The sequence below is a fragment of the Apus apus genome, chromosome 3 (genome assembly GCF_020740795.1).
Source record: "Apus apus isolate bApuApu2 chromosome 3, bApuApu2.pri.cur, whole genome shotgun sequence".
In the NCBI taxonomy this organism is placed as follows: domain Eukaryota; kingdom Metazoa; phylum Chordata; class Aves; order Apodiformes; family Apodidae; genus Apus; species Apus apus.
Window position 1 is genome coordinate 102,181,883 of NC_067284.1, and position 24,308 is coordinate 102,206,190.

At 42.2% G+C, this 24,308-nt stretch overlaps 1 protein-coding gene across 1 annotated transcript in view; it reads left to right on the forward strand.

Annotated features, from left to right (window-relative positions):
• Positions 1–24,308, forward strand: part of TXLNB (taxilin beta) — a 28,714-nt gene that overhangs the window by 1,686 nt on the left and 2,720 nt on the right. Inside the window, exons 2-8 of the mRNA XM_051616148.1 lie at positions 1,010–1,426; positions 3,371–3,462; positions 7,218–7,388; positions 12,175–12,369; positions 14,035–14,154; positions 18,599–18,673; positions 23,114–23,206. Coding sequence (XP_051472108.1) covers positions 1,024–1,426; positions 3,371–3,462; positions 7,218–7,388; positions 12,175–12,369; positions 14,035–14,154; positions 18,599–18,673; positions 23,114–23,206 — 1,149 coding nt within the window. The 5' untranslated portion in view covers positions 1,010–1,023. The remainder of the gene's footprint in view (positions 1–1,009; positions 1,427–3,370; positions 3,463–7,217; positions 7,389–12,174; positions 12,370–14,034; positions 14,155–18,598; positions 18,674–23,113; positions 23,207–24,308) is intronic.

Below are 24,308 nucleotides of genomic sequence, written 5' to 3' on the forward strand. Positions count from 1 at the left end.
GGCACCCTGAGAAGGAAGCAGCTTTCTCTACACTGAGTTTTACAGCTGCAAGCAGTCAGAGATGCTGTTTCTACTGGCCAATACCTTCCAGGAGCTGGGACCAGGTGGCTGAGATGCTCTTGCTGACACCCTCATCAGCAGGTGCTGGGTAAGCCAGAGCAGCCTCCAGAAGAAAATGGACACATTGGGAGCTCTGGATTATCCTGGCTGAGTGCAGCTGCTCAAAGGCATGGGAAAACAAAAGCTCCCCTTTGGAAACTGGGAACAAATTAGTTGAAATTTTCCCCAGAAAACACCACGGACTACTAATCCATGTTATGCCCAGTCAAGTTTACTTAGCTGTGATTTATTCTGTATTTTTTACTTTGTCAAACAAGCTATCAGCAGCATGCAGCAACTACAAGAGAAGAGTGGTTTATAGCTGTTTGTCTTATTCTGCTGTTATTGTGATATTACCAAACCAAGCCTCTTGTAGATCAAGCACCACACTGAGCTCTTCAAGAGCACAGTGCAATTTTCGGTGCACCAGTTTCATTTAAAATATTCCTTTTTCATTATTATTGACTTAAGATGTCACAACAGGAGAGAAATAGGAAACTGATGCCGCTTTAAATTAAAGCTGCCCACATCATTAGCCAGTGTTGCAGGTAAACAGATCCAGAAAAGTGAACAAGTGGCAAATAGTATGTCCAGGGAGGGAAATGGTATAAATTACTTAGGTGTCATGTCATGTGTTATTGCTGGCAATGGGAATAAGAGGGGTTTATTTTTAAGTATTAGGTTTAGGCAGGCTTTTCCTCCTGGAAAGTATATAATTTGATTTTCTCCCTGAAAGAAAATCACCTTGGTTGCTTTTTTAAGTGTGACGTATTTATCAAGCTAGAGCCAATGGATGAGCTGCCATCCTAAATTCCACACAAAACCACTCATGTGCTGGCTGTGCTTTGGAAATAGTTAGGTTACTAATTCCATGTGCTTTTAAATTAACCCTCCATTTATTTGCTGTCAGGTCCTGCACCAAGCATGGAGAATGACCAGTTTCCCACCTCACCAGGGCAGGACATTCAGGGGCAGATTGGAGACAAACCTGCCCCTGGCTCGCAGCCCCTGGCTCCACCCTGCACGGAGCAGCTGAGCTCCCCACCCGAAACAGCCATGTGTGACATCTCAGAAGAGCTGAGCCGGCAGCTGGAGGACATTATTAAAACCTATGGGTCTGCTGCAAGCCTGATGGAGAAGGAAAGTGCTGCTACAGAAACTGACAGGCCTGAGAAGGGAGAGCCAGGCAGTGTGGAGGATGTGGAGTATGAAGATGCAAATGAGGAGAGTGAGAAAGAGAAGCTGGCTCCTGGGGATGCTTCCAAAGCCAAGGAGGCCAGTGGCAGCAAGGAGCAAAAGCTAGAGAAGAAAATCCTGAAAGGACTAGGCAAGTATCTGTACACTTACACAGCTCTTCTGCAAACAGAAGTAAAAACTCCCTGGTCCTTGTGCTTTCCCATGTTTAGCCTCTGCCATGGATGACAGGGCCCTCTGGTTACCACTGAAAATGACAGTGACTGTTATGTTTCTCTAATGATAATTATTTTCAGCAATTACTTTACAGATACATGTAGGTTGTCCCAGATATTAGTCCTTTTAAAAAGACAAAAGCTTAGGATTATATCACACAATTCTGAAGTACTGTCGGGTAGTCCAAACTAGCTAGCCAAAGCTGTGAGTCTGATGACACACTGCATTAATTTGCTTCTTAAACAAAGGAAAACCTGGCCCTTTGTTTGCACCTCAGCACGTTTTTTCTTCCCCTGCTTCCTCGGGTATGACTTCTTACCAGTCATAATGGTGCTGATGGTGCTACTATGTGGAATGGGAATCTGCAGAACAAATTCCCGATCATGCCCAGCTTATTTTTCACCTACAAACTTCTGGACTCATGATGGACTGACTATATAAGTCAATATGCTTCTTCTCCCTAAGCACAGTTCTTAGAGAGCACCTCGGGCTTTCAGCTGAGCCTGAGAGAAGCGAGTTTTGTGAAGTACGTCCTTTCTTCTGGGCAGCCACTAGAGAGCAATGTAGTTACATCCCAATCTAGCAAACGTAGTTTACTTCTATTCCTACATTTATCGCCTGCCAATCTTCAAGCCTCACCCTTGTATGAGAACACAAACACAGCCGTAGACTAAGCCTATAGAAAAATCACTGCGGGACATTCTTACAAACAAGGAACTGAGCATAGGACAGAGCAGGGAATTTTACTGCAGATTCCTTGAATGTCCAGGAGATATAAAGTTACTCAGTTTCTATTGCCTTGGCTTTAGGGTAGTTATTGATAGCTCTCCAAGATCAGTGTAAATACTACCAAAGCACAGTTCCCCAGCTGCACTTCCAGCAGTTTTCACTCCAGGATTTTAGTTTAGCTTTCTTCAACTTACTTACACTGGTGATGTAGAGGGAATTTGGTGTGAAATAGTGGATTTTTTCCACAGGCTAGAGTTACTCCTGGACTGCACTTGACTTGAAGTAGAAAAAGTCCTGCCTAAGGCAGAAAGCAAATTTGCTCTCACAGTCTTGGGAAGGAAGAGCATTTAGAAAAACCTGGCCCAGCCCCTGGTACCACAGTCATCCTTATCTCCAGGGATTTTGTCTTTGATGAACAAGGGGAGTTCAAGCTCCATTCTTAGTCAGGGCTAAAATGAATACCAAGAAGTATGAGAAAAGAAGCAATACATCAGTGGCTAAGCAGTGATTTAGCTATGCAGGCCCAGATAGTTATTAGACTGTCTCTGATACCCCTTCTCTCTTCACCAAGTCAGGGAACTGATTTACATCACTATCATGTAGCCCAGACCTGGCTGGCAGTACCCACTGCTCTCTGTTTCCATCCATGCCATGGTCTCCATACCTGACTTAGTCTTCCTTGTGTCTTGTACAAGTTAAGCAGCACAGGAGCTGAGTACACCAGCTTTGATCAGTTTTTGGATGCAAAGAGATCTGGTTTCTGAGCCTTCAGGGTCCAGGTCCTTTCTGTCCTATTTCAGCCAAATATGCCATATATGTGACCCAGCCATGTTGCAAAAACGTTAAATGAAAATCAGGTTATACAGCACAAAGGCATTTCACAGCCAGTACTTTTGCTAGAAAACAGCACATTACTGAGGGAAGAAATGGAAGAAAATTCAAGTATGTTTGTTCTTGTGGGAGAAAAAAACAACAGGAATTCATATGAAAAAAATATTCCTTTCCTTCCAAAATGCCTCATTTCTTCCTGAGTTTTTACAGATACATGCAACATCCAATTTCATAACAGTTTATCAGCTACAAACTACCTCTACCATCAAATCTCTGCTTCTTTGTTGTTTTTTTTTTGAAGGAAAGGAAGCCACCCTACTGATGCAAAGCTTGAACAAGCTGAGTACTCCAGAGGAGAAGCTGGACCTGTTATTTAAGAAATATGCTGAGCTGGTTAGTACAGCATTGGTTCTCTTCTGCGCAAACTGTCTCTACGGGAAGGTGTAAAGTCCATCAGCATGGTCAAAACACGTGTAGTAGTAGCATCTGTCCTGTTAAGTGAATATCAAAATAATTGTCAGGGTTAAACCATCAGTTATGGGTGAGAAGCAAGAAGAGAGTAAAACATGAAGAAAACAAGTTGGCCTTTGGGTTAAAAAGTTAATGAGGAGGAATATTTGTACTTAAATCTACCAAACTGACACATGCTGGAGACTCATGTCTAGCCAAGTGCAAGTGTTGCTTTAAATTACATATCAGTGATTTAATCAAAATGAAAATAATACAGAGCTTAGTATAAAATGTTAGGAAGCAGAAAAATCAGAAAATAGACAACTGAGAGTATTTGAGACTATTTGAGACTATTCAATAGAGAAAACACAACATGGTGAAATTAGGAGCCAAAGCCCTTGTCTCGATAGTGTCACCCCTATAACAATGCCAGCTTCCTGACCCTGTTCTTTTGACACTTAAGATAGGTTATTTTCAGATCAAGTATTTTGTTCTAAGTAGTTAAAGGGCTCTATGGCCATAAGCTGTGGAAATCTTGCATATGAAAATGCAGCATTTTACGGTTTGTGGAGTACTGAAAAATGTGCCAAGCAGAACATTGACTTTATAATTGGTTTTATGCACAGATGTGTCCATGTCTCATCATAATGTGAAGTTCAGCTTTCCCTTCTTCCATGTTAATTCCTCTGATTTAATAAATTTGACTCAGGCAGGTTATGGTTTAGCTTGTGCTTAAAGGAACTTCATACACACAGATTATTTGAAATAGGACTTCTTCCTCTATAATGTATTCTCCAGTGCATTCAAGCATTGTTGGAGCACTGTATAAAACAGGGGCTGTATTGCCATTAACTCTTCCAGGAGAAGGTGCTAAACCAAAAATACTGAGCATTAATTTTTTATATCCTGTGCAATGTCACTAAAATAAATAATTTAATACAAATAAAAGAATGTTGGAGAAAGCCTTGCACTGCTTACTCAGCATGTCTGACGGGTGTAGTGTGATTAACAGCTTGTCAGCAGTTAGCTGTAGTAGTTACCACTCTCTCTGCTCCCTCTTGTACATCCCTATCATACACTTCAGGTCACTTTTTACTTTTGCTGAGTTGTTTTCCAGCCAGTTCAGCTCCTTGGTTGGGTGAACAATGTGGTGACAGAAGCACTTATTGCAGCACAGCTCAGGGGATGGTGCAGCAGTGTGCCAGGCTGAGCTGGATGCTGGCACTGGCTTCAGCTGCACTGATAGTACTGCTGCTGCCTGTACTCAGGGACCCTAAGCAGCACCAGAGCATCCCCACAGCCACCCAGCTATATACTGTTTAACTTCTGGCACATGCCCTGACAGTCTGTGGCAATGGGTACACCAGAAAATGGAAGACATCAGGAAAGAGCATGGGCTGGTGTGAAGGAAACTGTGCCTGCAGGCACAGGGCAGGAAGGCAGTGTAGCCATTTGGGTACAAGTCATGCCATGCTGCTCACCAACAGAGAACGTTTTATTCACTAATACTAGTGCAGGAAGATTGGCTGGGGTTAGTAAAACAGACAATGCTGGATTTAAGCTTTTGCCTACAAGTGGCTGTTGCAGAATTGCTTGTGACCAGTTTATTTTCAAAGGTCCTGAGGGTCTTGCAAGTGCTGCGTGCAAAAACAGTCCACTAATAAATAGAGTATTGTCATTGTCTGCAGTGGGGTCAAGATAAAACATTTTTCCTAAACCGAAGATTTATCTCTCTAAGTCAGCCTTCAAAAATGAGAATTCCTTCTATTTCTAGTTAATTTTAGCTAATCTTTTGATCATTATTCTTAGAAATATAGCATTGGAAGCCCGTAAGTCATTCCTATTGAACAGTGAATTCCCTTTTCCAGGGCAAAAGTAACACCATGTCTTAGACATTCCTGAGAACTTGAAATACACATTTCTAGTGCAAGCTCTTTTTAGAGGAAAAAAATATTTTTAAAAAAAAAAGCTTGGAAGAGTTCTCATATCACAGTTAATACCTATTTGATTCTAAGCCCCCTATCTCAAGCACAGCTTGAGTGAATCGTAAAATTTGGATAAATCGTTATCTGCTGATCACAGACTGTGCATGCAAAATGTGAACCAAAAGAACCCTTTTTGTGTTTTTAAAAGGGAAGGGGCCAAAATCAAGCTTGTAAAGGAAAACAAATCCCAGCCTTAATTACAAAGGGGCTATATTTTTCCTACAGTACTAGAAATATTATTTCAACTAGTGCAGCTTGATTAGATGCAAAAGCCCTTACTCTGATCTACTGGGGTGAAAACACACAATACGCATGCAGAAAGCTGAGCATAAACTGTAAATGTACTTCAGGCTGGTGATTGCCTTGATTTGTGGTAGGCCTAGCTGTGATTTGATTGATAATACACAGAGCTCTGTACTGTAAGCATAAATTACAGAACATCTGCAGAAAACAGATCCTCAGGTGGAGAAAGTGTAAAATACAATGCCTGTTGACTGTTGTATTTGAGCTGTACATCATTCTCCTGAACTCACAAACTTTCCCAGTCATACATTAATGATTAATATTAGTGGTACCATATTATTAGATAATGTACTCTTAATAGCAGCTATTGTTATTAAGGTTTGCACATTGCAGCTCATGTGCTGCTGTTTTTCAACTGGAAAACATCTGGACTTCAGAAATGTCTCACGATATATTCATGCCTGTAATACAGCAAGGAGGGCTGCTGTGCATTGGAATGGAAGAAGAATTCTTTAGAAGATTCAGAGGTGAAATGCTTCCTTGGCATGTCTGTTGTGGTGTTAATTTGCAGTGCAGTAAGTTTTTCCAAAACAGCCAATAATAGGCACATGTCAGAAGAAATGAGTATTCTGGGCAGGGACTGCTATTAGCAATTCTGTTGCTGCCCCTCATCCCCACTCCAAATATGCCCTCCTCCCCACCAGCCCTCTAGGGAAGACAAGAGCCATGCATCCATGGGATCAGCAGGTTCCCAAGTGAACATCAGGGAGTGCCCACATTTTTTCAGTAATTACATGGATCTGGATGACCCAAAACAGGTTTAGTTCCTTGCAACCCATCCTGTTGATGACAGGACCTCCAAAACTACAAATGACAGATGGTCCCATGAGCAAGAAGAGCCTGACAAGAGAAGGTGCCCACAGATTGTTTTGGGGAACTCTTTCCTGAAGAGCATTCTCCTCCATTTTCCCACACAGACTGCATCCCTGGCCTGCAGGACCTCTTTTGCTGTTGATATTTCCAGCAGGTGCCTGTGTATCTAGGAAGCCTCTTCTATTTTAGGAAGCCACAAAACTGAATGAGCAATTGCTGTATTATCCCATGATCTGGAGAAATCTCACCACATAAAGTGCTAACGGCTGCTCCAGCTCCTAACAGTTGAAACAAAGAGAAAACCTTGAAGCTGCCCTTCAAAGAAATTAAAACCAAAGGGGGAAGGGCTGAGATGGTGTGACAAGAGTATTAAAAACTATGTTCTCTCACCCACACTACAGCACACTTGGGACCGTTGCAGAGCGCAGGGTTGGGACTCCCTCCAGGTCACTTGCTCCTCTTCCATTAGCACTGATAAACACAGAACATAAACACAGAAGAGGTAAAGGTGTGAATACTTTCCCCAAAGCAAAAGAGCTGGTTTTCTTTTCTTTCCTTTTCCTCTTAATCTTGTATTAAACCCTGTTCCCCACACAGCTTGAAGAACATCGCGCTGAGCAGAAAAAGCTCAAGTACCTGCAGAAGAGGCAGGCCCAGATCAGCAAGGAGAAGGACCAGTTGCAGAGTGAGCACAGCAGAGCAATCCTTGCCCGCAGCAAGCTTGAGAGCCTGTGCCGGGAGCTCCAGAGGCACAACAAAAACCTCAAGGTGAGTGGAGCCTTAACAAGGGACCTGACAGTAATGGGGAAGAAGATGCCAATGCCTTCCCATCTTGCTATAGGACCAAATCAAAGGGACATTTTCATCTGTATGTGCAATATATGATTACAGTATCAGATATTGTCTATATAATCATATCTATATAATATATATGTTCTAATCTTGAGGTCCATTTACACCAAACCCCCTTTATTCCATGTTTGGAAATATCCAAGCACTCTTGGACTTTGAGTTTGCCCACCTCATCTATAAGCCCATCTCACATTATCAGGAAGCTCAGCACACAGTCTGCTAACAGACCAGGTTCCTGACACTGCAGATGTGAATGCATGAGCATGGACAGAATAATAGGGACACCAGTTTTGCTGCAGGAGACTCACAGAAGGCTGGTGGGTGTTTCCATGTAACTTGAGCACTTGGGCATTTTCAAATGATCTGTGGGTTAGTCAATCAGGATATTTGCCTCAAGATGTCAAGCTTCAAGACAGGAAGGATGCCAACAGTGTGGAAGTCATTTAGAACAGGAGCTTTAGTTCAAAACTGAAATTTTCAGGAACGTCAAAAGGCTGGTTCCATATGCCACATCTGCCTATTGCTTGGTGCATCATGCCATTTAAATGTGAAATCTGTAATATGATTATACTTCTTGAAAATTTTAGGTTCAAGAACTATATTTCTCTTGTGATCTTCCTTTTTCCGGAGTACATGTTAGTGATGGTGGTGGTATTATTATACAAAAAGCCTGCTTTGATCTATGCGAAGTCCTTCTTTATGGAGCTACAGTTACATACAGAATTACACACATGAATTCTCAGCAGCAAGAATTTCACCTGATTTAATGTCTATTAACTGTAACAGATTTTCATTCATTTCCACCAGCTCAGGAGCTTCAGGGTCTAGCTCTGACTTTCACTGCACATTGGTAAGAACAGAACTGGGAGGGGGAATGGCCATAAATGCACTCAAACTGTGCACTAGCAGTACAAAAGCAGCTTAACAGATAGTTAGGAAAACTGGAAGCAAATCTCCGCTCAGACATAGTAGCAGAAAACTGGTAGTGCCAATTAAATTTGTGTCTGTCATTTGTACCAGACCTAAGCCACACCTTGGTATTGCTCCACGTGGCTTTACCAGATGGTCTTTGGGCAAAATCTTTCAACAGAAATACAAGCCAATTTAAAAGTTATTTCAGAGTACAGAGCTTTGCATAGACTTAACAGAGATTTCTAAAACAAACAAATCATCAGTGAAAACTGGGCTGTAGAGAAAAACTAATTATATTTGGAAAACATTTGGAACAGGTTCTGTTGAATTCCTCACATGATTTACCAACTATCATATACTTATTAATCTCACTTCCAGACACCATGATTTTTCCTTTCTCTTTGCATATAAATATTTCATTACACAGTTCATCATTACATTTAGGAAAATCTCTTTCCAACATCTTTCTACCTGTAGAACTCTTTTATTTTGAGACTAGGTCCCCTAAATAAACCTATCCATTTCAGACTCAGTTCTGATTTTCTTTTTCTGTACCTAAGCCAAGTGAGCCAGGAAAGGTTCATGAGCTGATCTTGTAGCAGCAGCAAGTATTCAGTTTGGCCCCATTTTTCCGACAGTTCAGAGGCCTTTTAAGAAACCCAGAACCCTGGCTTTCCTCTGGTTCCTGTGTTTTCCATGTAAAAATAAGAGTTAAATAAGACAGTAAGAAAAAAGTACAGTAGCAGAATGAATGAGGATTAAATTAATAAATGAAAGCATTCAATATCTTTGTCCAGTGTTGTCTCTTTGAGAATTTTAACATAGTTCTTGGAATATTTGCCTTTAAGCTTTGGTTCCTGGACATCTGTGAATCTCCAGAACTCATCAGTTTATTTAAATGAGTGAAATTTTCTTTCGCTTATGACAGTACTAAGAGGGCCAAAACAGGAGAATCCACCAAATGTTATTTTTAAAATCTCTTGCTTAAGTCATTTTTATTTTGGTTTTGGCAGGACAGAGAAGCTGATTCATAATTTTTTAGCACTTCTCATTCTGTTCCAAAGCATGGAAAAGAAAAACTGTATGAGACTGTGCTTTTTCAATAGCACAGGAGAAACCTGGCCTGTCCAGATCATGGATCTCCTCTGACTTGCCATGTGGTACATTATATGCACATCACATCATGTAAATGTCATCTTCACTCATCTGGTGTGTGGAATTCCCATTAACTGGAGACTGGGGCAGCCAAGTGGTGATGAATATGCAGTGCAGAGCTACACTGAAAATCCACAGTGCAGATCAGAGACTAAAAATTTCTGGTTAGCATTGAATACTGGCCTCACTAACTTACAGTCCAACTATTCAGATTATTTTCTTGCAGTGACACTTCCCAGCAGAAAACAGATGTTTAACTATCCCTCCAAGAAAAGTGGAATAATTGTTTTGTGAATTAGCAGAATGTGTTCCCACTGCCAGAGAAAGTAGCTCTGCTAAGACAAACAGCAATTCGCTTTTCTGCATGGTGTTCGTGTTCTGCCAGTTATCTGACAGTTTGGTGGCTACTTAGTGTCTTGTAGAGACATGAACCTCTCAGGTCCCTTGTCCTTCCTGCTACTGGGCATCAAGCAATGACTCAAATATAAATGTCACAGCAGTCAACAGCTTTGCTGGTGGCACTGTGGGCATCGAGGCTCCAGTGCAGGTACAGCCTCAGTCATAGGCTTTTACAGAGAGTAAAGGCTCAGGTTTGAAGCAGATACCTCCAAAGATCCCTTACAATTCCCATGGTATTATCAGTAGTACCTAGAGATTGAACCCACAACACCTTAGAGACTGGGCACCAGCCTACAAGCAGTCAGCTGGGCACTGGCAGTACCGCAGCCAGCTCCACAGCATGGCAGGGCACTGGGACACGGAGGGCTCTTGTTCCATGGTGCAGGGAAGAGGCAGTGCCTGCAGGTCTCTGCATGGTGCCATAGCCAAGCAGATGCCTTTCTGCCCAGTCAGCTCCTCTCACCCACACCCACCCTTAATATGTAACTGGGATACCCCTTTCAAAAGAAATTAAATATTTCATTTGGGGAATGCTAAAGCAGTTTATTTAAAACACCCTCTGAGTAGCATTTTTAACTCTATTTTGTAACAGCGTTTCTGTTTCAAAATCGTCCTAAAAAGAGTTGAACGAAAAGTAACTACAAACAGAACACTGTTCCATTTCTGGTCAAGCAAAATGTTCCAGGCTAACTCAAAATCATCCTCACTGATTAAAATAAAAATAATAGAGAACTTCTCTTCCATCTTGCTGCAAATTTTTTGTGTCTTCAGTTTCCGAGCCAGGTACTGAACCAGGAACCCCCTAGGTAAACTTGCCCAGCTCTGTCTGAAATTCTCTCTTCCCCTTAAGGGAGAGAGTTCTTCTGGGCTCACACTCTGTTTTACTCAGTTTGTGAGTACACACATGGGTTCTTGTGTAAACTGCAGAGCACAGCAAGACTTCATAGTGATTTCTGTGCACTACAGTATTACTAGCACTAATGGCTGCAATACTTTCCTCTGGTCACCCAAGGTGTTACATCTCTGTCACTCCCTGGTCAGTGAAAGGACAAACATCCCCTACCTAGAACAGCAGTTGTCCAAGATCAGGCTTGTGTTGTGCACGCTAAGTAAAAATTGGGTCGTTTGGTATTTGTCTTACTTTAAGAGTAGGGCCTGAATCAACACCCTTTATGTCACATTTATTATATAAATTATATCTTATTAGAGTCAGCTAAGGCTTTAATAAAGTATATTTATAGAAAATATGCATATGCAGTGTTATCAGAGATTTTTATGTAAATTACTATGCCAGTTGAAACCTTATTAGAGTATGCAATTTGCATGCTGTGGAGTGGGTTCTTAATGTGCTTCTGCATGATTTTAACTACTGCAGGTATGGTCCTAGCCAAAGTATATTAGGATTACATTCACCAGAAAGGCAGCCAGCCCTGAAGGAAATGAGAAGGGAATTAAAAAAAAAAAAAGCCCATATTTCTGGATCCAAAGCAATGAATCCAGGTTTGTTCTGCATTGTCTTTTATAGAAACAATTCCATATCAGAATTTCAATAGCTGTTTAAAAATACATATATATCCATCAGTCTTTATCCAGGCAAAATTCTGATTCTCTGGTTTGATTCTGTAAGAAGCAGTTCACAAGCTTTCCTTGATTCTACCCCCTAATAAATTACTGCAAATGTTGGTGTCACTTTAAAAGTTAGGGAAGAAAAATTGAACAATTGGGAGGGATTCTACAGAAAGTGACAGGTGTCTCTTAAAAATTAAAATCCCAAAGACCATAGACTTGATATGAGGGTTCCTAGTTAAAAGGAGGCATTTTAAAGGGTGATTTTTTTTATTCAATCCAAAAGAATTTTTATAAAAGAGCTTTTGACTTCTTTCACTAAATACTTTAATCCAAAGCAAAAGCTGTGCTGCAGTATCATGAATCAAGACATGGATGTATGTCCCCTTTTCCAGACTTGCTTTGATCTGAGACTCTACTCTACATCCATCTTTATAAATGCAAACTCTTAGTTCCCTAATTTTTTTGAGGCCACTGTGTAATTTGCTCTGTAAATTTAGAATCATGCCTAATGCTGGAGCAGATGAAAGCAAGAAAATCTCCAAAGAGGAATGCAAACATGTATTATCCTTCAAAATGGATCCTTATGCTACTCTGAAACAGTATCTTTCTGGAACCACTTATTCAGAGTCTTACTGGCATGACTGGGTTCTCTCCCATTTAACAACAGGAGGAAACAATTCAGCGGGCACGGGAGGAAGATGAGAAGAGGAAAGAAATAACTAATCATTTCCAGGGCACGTTGAGTGAAATCCAGGCTCAGATTGAGCAGCAAAGCGAGAGGAACATGAAGCTCTGCCAGGAGAACACAGAGCTGGCAGAGAAGCTGAAAAGCATCATTGACCAGTACGAGCTGCGGGAAGAGGTGAGAGCAGCACCCTTGGCTGCCAGCGGGGGCAGGAGCAAACCTGGCTTCCCTGGAGTAAAGCAGAAAGCATTGCCAGCCTGTTCTCCCTGCTGGCTATCGTTTGGGTGTCTCTGGGAGGTAATGAGGGCAGCCCCCACCACACTTCACCATCTGAGCAGGACTGTGCTTGCAGGACACCTGTCAGGCTCCACCTGGCAAACCCTGCAGGTGAGGAGCTGTGCAGGCCAGCACCCTGCCTGCAGCACCCACCACAGCCTGGTGCTGTAGGGACAGGGGCCAAGCAAGGGCTGCTGAACTGCCCCCTGGTCCCCCCACAGCTCTCCCAAATCCCTGGGGAGCCCCCCAGCACCCTTGCTTCCCCCTCCAAGTCCCCACCAAGCACCTCCCAGCTCCCATCTTCTTGGACAACCTGCTCTGCTGGTGACATCAAACAGACATATTTTCCCTCGAGGGAAAGGTTGCTGAGAAGGGCTCTGATGTACATGCTTTGACCCTTACCCAGAAGCAGAAAGAAGGCCCTTTGCATTGGAACAGATTCTTCTTTCCCAGGCACAATGCTCACCGTAAGATCAAGCAGATGGGAAACTATTCTTTCTGTAAACATTAGAGTTGGTCAGAAAATTTTGACACAAAAAGCCCTCTAGAGTAAAATGCCATATATATTTTTTTATTTTATTTTATGACAAATATTAACAAATACCACAGTGAGTCTTTTTATTTTTCCTAAATACATTTATTATGAACCTCAGTGCAACCACTGCCATAATTATCATACTGAATAAAACATAAGTAATCTGTCCTTACAATCTGGAATGCCCAATTCAATACATGCATTTCCAGATATGTTGCATCATGTATGAAGTCTTACGCTGAATGAAAGAAATGTATGTTCCTCCCTTGTGATTTCTATGAAAAGAAAATGTAAAACAGAAGTATGTGCTCAAGTGTATTTGCTCCTGTGAAATTTATCTAAATGAAGCAAGAATGGAGAGGGCTATCAGCAACATTTACCTTCTGAAGGTCACCGTGGAGCCAGATGTTTTACAGGCCAGAGGAGGCCTCTGGTTCATCTGGTCTGATCTCCTTCACATGCCCATTCATGTACTTTAACCCAGGCTCTCCAAGCCCAAGTTGTGCACGTGTAGCCAGAGCAACTGGGATGCCCAGGGCTTGTAGTCACAGACAGGATGGCATGAGCTGTGCACATACTCCCAGGTGCTGCAGGTGCCATGCCTCTTTACACTTTTATCCACACAGTGGCTTAGATCTGCTGGCCACTTGATAACTCAAAAAAAGGTGTGCCCCCTGCATATTTGTTATTGATGAGAATTATTTGGTCTTCTTTTATATTGGATTATACCGATGGCTTCACACGTAGACCATAGAACTGGCAAAGATGCTAAGGTACTTTTTAAAACAATATATTTTCTATCATAAATCAAAATAAATAACTGAAACAGGTTTCCCTTCTCATACAAATTCTGGCACAGTTTATTCTTATCAGCACTGTATTTTTTTAGTAACTGCAATAGGTTGGGAGTCTTTCTTGTTTGCAATATTTTTGTCTTATGAGTGTTCCAGTAGATAGCTGTACATGCACAAGCATGAAGGTCTGTGTACACAATTAAACCTGTGAATTCAGCAGAATTTGTTTTCTTACAGCACCTTGATAAAATATTTAAGCACCGAGAACTTCAGCAGAAACTGGTGGATGCCAAGTTGGAGCAGTCTCAGGAAATGATGAAGGAAGCCGAGGAGCGACATCAGAAAGAAAAGGAATACGTACATATCCTTCTGCTCTGTCTGCCTTTTATCTAACTTTAGGCCAAAACAAGCCCTGCATGCTATTTCACTAATATATTGGTTCTTCAGGGCTGAGCTAGGATATGCCAGCTAACTCAGGAGCAGCATGAGTGAGCTCTGAAGAGCATATATTTATACCCTCCCAGTATCTCGAAACAGATACGTTAGCACCAGCCTGGCCAAAGTATCATAAAATATGGATGAAATGTGGGGATCTGAGTCCAGTGGCTAGAGGACAAGGGAAACACAGCAAACACCTCTTACCAAAAGTTGCCCAGAAGAGCATTTATCCTCTTTCTCTGCACTGATCTTGTGGCTGGAACACCCACTCCTACTCAGCTTCACTCCAAGCTAAAGGCTGAGACTTTCACTGTGATGCCTGTGTGAAGCCAAACCCAAAAACTTCATTCGTGACCATTGGTTCCTGGCAGATTCAAACCCCAGGAAACATTTCCAATAAATCCCTTACAGTGACAAAGCAAATTGGGGCTTACCTTACTGCTGTCATTGTGAGCTTCGCTGCTGAGTACAGATTTCAGATACTGGGAAAAAAAAACAACCACAAAACAACCAAAACCAAAAAATGTCACCAAAAAACCCCACCAAAACCAAACAAAAACAAAAAAAACAGAAGATGTAAAGGACAGGGAGGGCATTGGCTCTGTGGAAAACTGACATATACAGCCTTGTATCAATGACTTTTCTTGCTGTGCCTCACAGAATATGAATTTTGGGGCTGCTTGTTGCCTGTGACTGGATCTGTTTCTTGCCAAACCTTCTTTGTGTATTTTATTCAGAACTGATATGCACAGTTTGGGTATTTTCATTTCTTTTAAAGCAGTAGAAGTCATCATTCTCTGCATTTTGGAGTGGGAGATTTTCTTTGTGGCTTTGCTGTATGTATGACTAGCACCTGTGAAATAACAGATTCAAAAACAATCTACAAAGCAGTGGGTGTATAATAATATGCATCACGTACAAAGAATATTCTTTACACTCTTCAAACTAATGCTTATAAACTCTGCCTCTCATGTAAGCTGGTGATGAATGGCTAACATCACCTAAGAGCAAGGTAGATTTAGCTGAGTAAGTTAAGTGCCTGGCCAAAAACCATGCAATGAGCCAAGGCACAATTAATGTGTCATGATTCACCACAGGTAGCCCAGCACCCAGAGAGTTGGCCTACACTTGTCTCCCACCTCAATCCTGAGCTCTTCATCCCACCCACCCAGCTATTGTGCGAGAGAGTGTGGGAGTAATATATGTATATATATGTATGTATGAAATCAAGGTGTTTTTGATGGAGTCCTCTCATTTAGCTATTTCTCAATAATGTGCAAAGTCAGAGCCTTCCTGCATTTCAGGATCCTGTCATGTGAGAGAACAGCTTTCAGAACTAAATAGCAATTCTCTCCAATACCATTTTTACACCCTTGTGCGTGAGTTTTGCTGCAGGAGTTTTCAAATACCTTTAAATGAAAATTTTAGTGTTCTTTTATCTATTTGATTAGTCCTTGAAGGTTCACTTTGATGTCTTCCTAGGCAGTTCTTCCACATAGGAATCTTTGCCCCTATATAAAACTTTATCTCAGACAAGGAGAGACATCCCCTCCTGCAATGTCTCTACATCACATCTCAATAGGCAGGTCATCTCATTGCTTGCATAATTCACTCTGCATGTGCAACAAATAATTCAATTCCCCATATAAGGAGCAATAGTTCATACTGTGTGGCCCACCCAAAGGGTCAACCTGACCTAAGGATGCAATTTTATTATCATCCCATAACTGGTCAGTGCTACTTGGACCATACTGTACATTTTTAGCACTTGTAATACAAACTTTGATGCACAATTAATTGCAGTTTAAAGCCCCCATGGCTTTCAAGTATATGGCTGGAAGGTATTGATCAGATTTCTACATAATTGGAATTTGCAGAACCTGGTAGCAAAAAGGGAAGCTTAATTTCCTTTAATCCAATACCTACATCCATGTCATTAAATGGGAATATATCTTCTTGAGGACGGGGTCTTTTAGTCCTGAGCATGATGTGACTGCTTGAGCCTCCAGCAGCTATCATACCTCTAATAATATAATGTAACATCACCACACTTCACTGAAGTGCTGCTTTGTAAACACCACATGCAATATTTATTCATTTATTTATACTTCAGCCTTGTTACCACTTCATAGCCTATTAATAAATGTATCAGTTCTCCTGATTCATTTACTCCTAGCTTGGTGTTTGCTGAATACCTCAGGCTACGTAAGAGTGCATGCTAATTTGAGCAAGCCTCTCTGAGGCTTGCTTCCATTACAGAAGATTTTAACTCTTGGATTTTTACTGGCTGCAAAAGCGATGTGGGTCAGTAAGAGAGAAGGATTTCATTAACAGGCAAAAAAACAACTTTTCTTCACCTTCTTTGTTCATCTCTTGTGCTGTGGCAGAAGATACAGCATGGGAGGGGGGACCTTTTCATTATTCCAGGCACGCTGGGTACGGAGGTAAATCTAACTGATATTTAAGTAATGCAGAAAAAAACCCAGTTCTTGGAAGTAAAGACTGGCCTAGAGGCTGGGTAGTTCTGGAAGTTTTCAAAGCACTTTTGATTAAATAATTAAAACCAGACACCTTATAATTCCTATAAAATCCCACCAAACAAACCCAAACAAGTAGTCAACAAAGAAATGTGAAACTTCAACATCCAGGTCGTAGGCAAACTTAAAAAAAAATGTAATTCTTATTTTTGTGAATATAAAACATACCCTCTCCCAGGAAAACAAATGCATGAACTGAGGCTCATTTAACCCACACCTGTTACAAACCATCTCTTTTTACTGGCTATGACCCAACCTATTTGAATTTTTAGTCAACAAGTTCTAAGCTCAAGAATTTTACTTATCTCCATTGAACCAACATCAAATGAAATTCTCAAAATAAATTTTAAGAGGGAGGTATAAAACAAACAGAATGTGGTATTTCTTCATACAATGCATACTTGACCAGTAAAACAGTTTTGTCTAGGAAACTGTAGATAGTAAAAATTCAGTGGGTTACAATCAAAAGGCCAAATTGATGGAAGAAATATTTTTCTAGAGATAATATATACACATATATATGGGCAACAAGTCTAATTCAGATAATATCTGTGCCACAAATAGCTAAAGACAGGGAGGGAGTTCATTATCCTGTTCAGTCAGTATTTGTCAGCTCAGCTCTTTTGCCAGGTGGTATTCGAGCAGTTTACATGTGTTACTTCCAACAAAAATGGTTAGAATAAAATTTTTTACTAGGGGTCAGATAAACTTTCTGCACGGGTTCTACTCACCTTTCACTTTCAATATGAGAGGAGGATCTATTGACTTACACAGTACTTCTATTTTCAATATAGTTTCAGAGCCCAGTTGTGCTATTTTGAACAGTACAATTTAATCCAACAGAAGAAAGTCCTGTGGTAAACTAACTTGTTTATACTCATTTCTCAAGCTATCATTAGGATCCTCTTTCTAAAATACATATGGTCTAACCATGAGAACTCTTTATAAATGCTTAGTAGGTGATAGGCACATTTCTTTAACACTTCATTAAATGTTTCCTGCTTTCAGAATAAACCAATTATTAGAGTATTACTACACACTTTGGAAGTGCTGACTCAGAACTGCAGCCTGGAAAAGCCTCTGTACACCTCGTTCCTACCATTCATTCAGCCTCAACCGACCCTCCCATCTGCAGCCTGCGTGTCAGAATGGCATTTTGCCAAATGCCTTGAAGTAGAGAATGAGATCTTTGCAGGAGCAGCCAGGGACGAAACTGCAGCAAAGCTCTTTCTGGGCTGCCTCCTTCATTTAATTGAGGCATTTATCACCCTGAGGTGGGATTCTCTGCTGGTGACACCTCAATCTAAATGGAACCCTAAGATAATGGCCACCAATAAATGGAATTTACTGTGCATTCCCTTTCTAAAAGCTGAAAGATTTTTTGAAGGCACAGCTGACTGATCATACTTGCATGCTAGATCTTGGTCATTAATGCAAAATGGAGTTTGCCATTCACTAGAGGGCAGGAACTTGGCCAGAGCTGTGCTGAAATGAAAGTGTCAGAAAGTACCATAACCACTCTGTAGAAGTCTGGTGAAGATACCCTTAATTACCACACTTTTTAGTATTACACACTTAATTCCAAGTAGGTTTTGGACTCCTATTCAAATATGACTTTTCAAACCAAATGCCCTGTCCCACATCTCAGGAGAGCATGATATACTCTGTCTTGCCTAACTCCTCTAATTACATTTGCCTGAAAGTTTGATTTTTAGTTAGAAAGTTACTCTTTATCAGGTAGCAGTGGCAGAGGTAGCTGGTGGATGAGGATTTCCAGCTGACAAACTAGACTTCTAACCATTTTCTTTCTATCGTCCAAAACACAGCTTCTGAACCAAGCTGCAGAATGGAAGCTCCAGGCCAAAATGTTAAAGGAACAAGAGACTGTCCTGCAGGCACAGGTGATGTAGGAGAGGTGATTGCATGGTGTGCCTTTGTTTCCCCGTTTTTAACCCATAAGGCACATTCCAGGTAAAGTATCCCGACTACTTTCTGTATGTTCCTTCTAGCCTCATCCTACATCCCATAGACTATTGCAAAGGAAACAGGTTAATTTCAAGCCAACTGTAAGTTAGTGCCCATACTGCAAATCACATTGTGGTATATGGGTTTTTCAGCCTAGAGAAGAGAAGGCTCTGGGGAGACCTTATTATGGCCCTTCAGTATTTAAAGGGGGCTTATAATAAAAATGGAGAAAGACTTCTTACCAGGGCCTGCAGTGATATGACAAAGGGAAACAGTTTTAAATGAAAAGATGATAGATTTATAATGGATATAAGGAAGAACTTACATACAATGAGGCTGGTGAGACACTGTGGCAGGTTGTGCAGGGAGATTGTGGATGCCCCAACCCTGGAAGTGTTCAAGGCCAAGTTTATCTTCTTTGACCTGTCTGTGAGAAATGTCCCCCTCAGCAGAGCTTTGGAGGGGGGGGGTGTCAGTCCTTCAGCCCCTCTGCAACTGCCCATCTCCTCACTCATCAGGAAGCCCTCTCCTAGCCTTGTAAGCTGTTTCATTTCTCCCCGTGTAGATGATCTAATTCCTACCTGTTGAGCAGTCAAGAAAAGCTAGTGTTAAACATGCTAAACATGCTAAGAGTAAACATGTAAACATGCTAAGAGGGGTTTGGGCCTTTAAGTGCTTTTTCAAAGGTTAAGGTGAGCTGGTAGTCAAACTGCTGCTGACACCAGTTTGACAGGTTCTGCAATCAAACCTCAAAGGCCTCCAGCTGAGTCAGTCCTGACTGCAAACCTGCTCCAAATTTTCTCAGCATGGTTTTAATTAAACTTCTATGTTCAATCAGAAAGAGTTTTGCATGCAGGCAGACCTCTGTAGCCAGGTTAATGAAAATGAAGGTATTGATAAAAGGTAGAATATATTAAACATACATTTGAAATGGTAAAATTGTTTTTTTAGAAAAATCCAATCAAACAAGCGTGCAAAGGCATTGATAATACATGTGCCTCTTGCAGGCTTGAGTAGATGAAACTTAAATGATTCTCTTGATGAAATATACATGAAGTTACGTGTCATGTTTAAGAGTGAGAGTTCTGCCACTTCCACGGAAGCCTCCATTTGGAATTACTGGACACATAATTCAGTAGTAGGAGTAGTATTTCCAGTACAGTAGTAGTGAAAGGTTTCCCTTATGGACCAGATGCATTGTGCAAGGTGCGGTGCAAGACCATAACAGAAAGACCATAAAGAGCTACTTGATGTAGACAGCACAGAACACCAAATAGATATTAACAGAAAGCATAGAAATCATGAGAAGACATTGATCAACGAGATAGGAAGCCATAATATAGCCCTTACTGCCTGCTATAGTGAGTGACATATCTTTACATTTTAGAGGAGATCATGAAACACCCACCACTTCCTTGAGCTGGAAGGAACCAGGCAGGGGACATCAGCTTCATGCCTGCTTGTCTCCAGGCAGCACAGCATGCCCAAAACAGCCAAATCCAGCCCTCCAAACGGTGACAGGGGTCTGGCACCAACTCAGGGAATACACCCAAACCATGGTGGTGCTTGCCAAGATGCTACACACCCTCCCCAGGCACATTGCTTAGGCAGACTTTTTTAGGTTCATACTTTGAAACAAAGCAAGAAGATAAAAGTCACCTGAGGCCTTTAATTTTCAGTAGCTGGTGTAGTGCAACCACTGGGCTACGGCAACCAAGGAGATCAGAGCTTGCCCTGCTCAAATGTCAAAGGTTTTTAATCTAATTAAACAATAGGCAAAATGTGAGAGGGAATTGCAAAGACAGAGAATTTAGATGAATGTTTATAAGAAAACGGCTCTGGGCAGAGAGCCCCGGTTTGTGGGCTCCAGCTCCTGCTCCCTCACTTGGTTTGGGATGCTCAGGCATTTCTCCTCAGAGCCTTGACATCTATTCCAAACTCTCATTTGGTATCAGTGTCCCACTTATGCTGTGGCACTCAGGCTGCTAAAACAAATCCCTCTGCATTTCTGTCTGTGCATCGGTCACAGCTCTGACTACTGACTAGTACAAACACACACGCAAGCTTGATGTCAGCTACCTCCCATATGGGCACCAAGGACCTCTGCACAGATCTGCCTCCCATGCCTTCACCCAGCTTGGTGAGGAAGGGCTGCAGCCAGTGCTGCATTCACAGCCACTAAGACCCTAAACTACTTAACCTAAACCGAGCTCAGGCACAACCACAGCACACTGCAACTATGGCCATGACATTTTCTAAGGGGCATCATAACAACTAACCAGAATGAACGTGCAGGAATTGTTTACAATGAGGGTGGTGAGACACTGGCCAGGGTTTCCCATAGAGGTGGTAGATCCCCCATTCCTGCAAACATTCCAGGCCAGGTTGGACAGGGCTCGGAGCAACCTGATCTAGTTGAAGATGTCCCTGCTCATTGCAGGGGCGTTGCAGTAGATGACCTTTAAATGTCAATCCAAAACGTTCATGTTACTCTATTATAACTGTATAAAATTGTCTCATTTTCAAAATCCTCTTTTCCTCAGTAACTGAAGAGCAGTGTCAGGGAGGGTGTATGTTGGCTGGCACCACACAAAAGAAAAGCTCCTAGCTAACCATCTGGTCAGCTCCACACTAGTGTGGAGAGGGAAGCCAGCCTTCAGCCAGACACCTGAATCCTGCAGGCTGCTCTTGAACCTCCCATTGCTCTGCACCCACCCTACCTCAGCCCCTGTGTGTTACCCCAGTCACTGTTTTTCTAACACAACCTCTCAGGATGGACAGAGGAGATGTCCAGTCACCCCCTGCTGGGGGTGCTCTGGCACCAGAAGGAAGTGGTTGAGTTGGAGCTGGTCTTCTCTAAAGAGCAGAAAACTCTGCTTTATTTATATAGCATCCTGCATGATTTTGGAACTTTGGAAGTGCTTTTCCCACTCAGAAAAACACAAGAAGTAGAAACCAAGGGAATCTTACAGAAAAATTCAGATCTTTAGAAAAATGTTTTTCAGAAACATCCTCATATAAAAACACGTTTTACTAACAAAATACAGCCACAGATGAACTTCCATGTAGCTACCAGGTGTAAACTGATAGTAAATATGGAGCTCTAATCTTAAATGTGGGCACATTGCAACAAATCATTCTTCTACTCTGCTACAAGAAGTGAAGTGAAGCTGGCAGAAGAGGCTTGCAGGGATTATGTTCCCTGCCTTTGCTGGCCTTGCCAGCAGCTGCAATCCACACGCAGACCACAAAGCAGAGCTGACAAGGTGCCCTCTCTGCTCACTCAAGCAGGGATGCAGCTTGAAGGCATCCAGTGCAGGATCATGGCAGTGTGAAGTAAAGGGTGGGCTTTGCTCAGTGGTGGGGCTACTCCCCCTACCAAATAACAGAGGAAGGGAGCAGCAACACTCCTTTTTGGTGCTGCCTGGTGCAGCTCCTGGCCACAGCCTGAGCCACTGAGTGGGGACTGGAAAGATGGAAGAGGAGAAACTGTGGCTGCAGCATGATGTGGGGAAGCCTCTCCCCCAGCTCGCTTGGATGTCAGAAGCAGCACAGCTGGGGTAGCACTCAGCTCCTACCCTGGGTTGCAGGGTAACCAAGAAGGCAGGTAAGCAAACGGGCAGCCAGGCTATACTGAGCTCCTCCACTAAAGTCTGCCAGAGTGTATGGTCTCAGATTAAAGTTGGAATTTAGTGATGCCTGCATGGCAAAGCAAGACAGAAAGACTTAGAGCTCAGGCACAGCTCTGATGACACTGGCTCCCACCTTGAGTTAATCCCATGGCCTGGTCCTGCACAGCATCAGTGATTGGACTGGACCCTGCCCACAGAGATAGCCCAAGCATCATATTATTGTTTTCTATTCTGTAAGTCATCCTAAGATTCCCTTCCTGTAGATGTCAGCCACAACTGTACAGAGAAAATAGGTATACAGGGGTTGTGAGGGAAGGCAAGGACTGGAAATCTTTGCGGACTTTAACGTTGTTCTTTTGAAGTCTCCACAGTTACGTAGTGAAATGTTTTCAGAAATATCCATTTTAGGGAATTCTTTTTCTTCCGGGCACCGCGTGTACAGACACTATAGCTGCAACATCCAGGAGAACAGAGCATCCATAATCCCCAGGTGTTTTTAAAATCACTAGCCTTGGTATTTCTATTCTTCCTCAGTTTACCTTTCTGCAACGTAAGAATCATTATAGTTTGCAGCCTTAAAAAAGATGCAGAGACTTTCAGTTCCCTGATATTTGTGCTTCATGGTCTCCAAACAGAAGCTAATTTCTATGTCCAAACATAATACTTACTATCTTCTACCAAAGTAGAAGTTTACTATCCTGGAAACTGAAATGACTGTGGTTACTTTTTTCCCTGTTGATGCAGATCACACTCTACTCTGAAAGGTTTGAAGAATTTCAGAAAACATTGACCAAGAGCAATGAAGTGTTTGCCACATTCAAACAGGAGATGGAGAAAGTGAGTAGCAGCTCACACCTGAATTCTGTGCTTGAGACTCTCATTTTAGATTCTGGTATTTCTCACTGCAACAACAGTGACAGCAGCTTAGAATTCAGCACTGCAAACTGGCATTTCACTCTCCCTTCCAGCTAAAACTGAAACTGCTTGGAAGAATAAACAGTTTACCTGAAAACTATTGCGGTAGTTGGGTACAGACCCCAAAGGGGGTGTCTGGAGCTGCATTTGTCAGCCCATGTCTCTAGGAGGGCCCAGAGCCTTCCAGGTGACTCACACTGGTACATCTTCCCACCAGAGTGTGTGGGCACAGCTGAAACCCACCAACACCTTCCCACCATTGAGCTCACGTGACTGTTTCCTTGCAGCTGGTGTACTTATTTCCTGTAATGAATGGAAAACAAAAGCAAAACACACACACTTTTGGAATAAACAATGTTCTGCCCTGCCACCAGGGCCCAAAATCCTGGTGCTCTGATCCAGGTAGCATCTAATGATCTTCACAAAGTTCAGCTGTCAAAAAGCCAAAGGGAAAGATTGTGCTATACAGCTACCAGTGTGTGTTGGCTGTAGTACAGATGTGACTAATCCAGAGAGAACTTCCTTGAATGTGTGGCTCAAAAGATACAGGCCATTCTTTAACTTCCCAGCAAAAAAATCCACTGTGGTCTTTGTAAAGAGACAAACAAACTAATGCCATCTTTTCTTTGCCTTTCCTTTTTGTGACAGTTTGCAGTCTGGGAGTTTGCTATACTTCTATACACATCTTACTTTACGACTATACAAGTCCTACTTTAGGACTATAGACTGAAGGCTGAACATTATATGACAGCTACTAAATCCAGCCCTTAACATAAATTATTACTTAGTACAGCCACTACAGCTGTACAACAAGGCCAAGTGTAGAGTCTTGTATCTGGGGAGGGACAACCCCATGTACCAGTACAGGCTGGGGACTGACCTGCTGGAGAGCAGTGTAGGAGAAAGGGACCTGGGGGTCCTGGTGGACAGGAGGATGACCATGAGCCAGCAATGTGCCCTTGTGGCTAAGAAGGCCAATGGCATCCTGGGGTGTATTAGAAAGGGTGTGGTTAGTAGGTCAAGA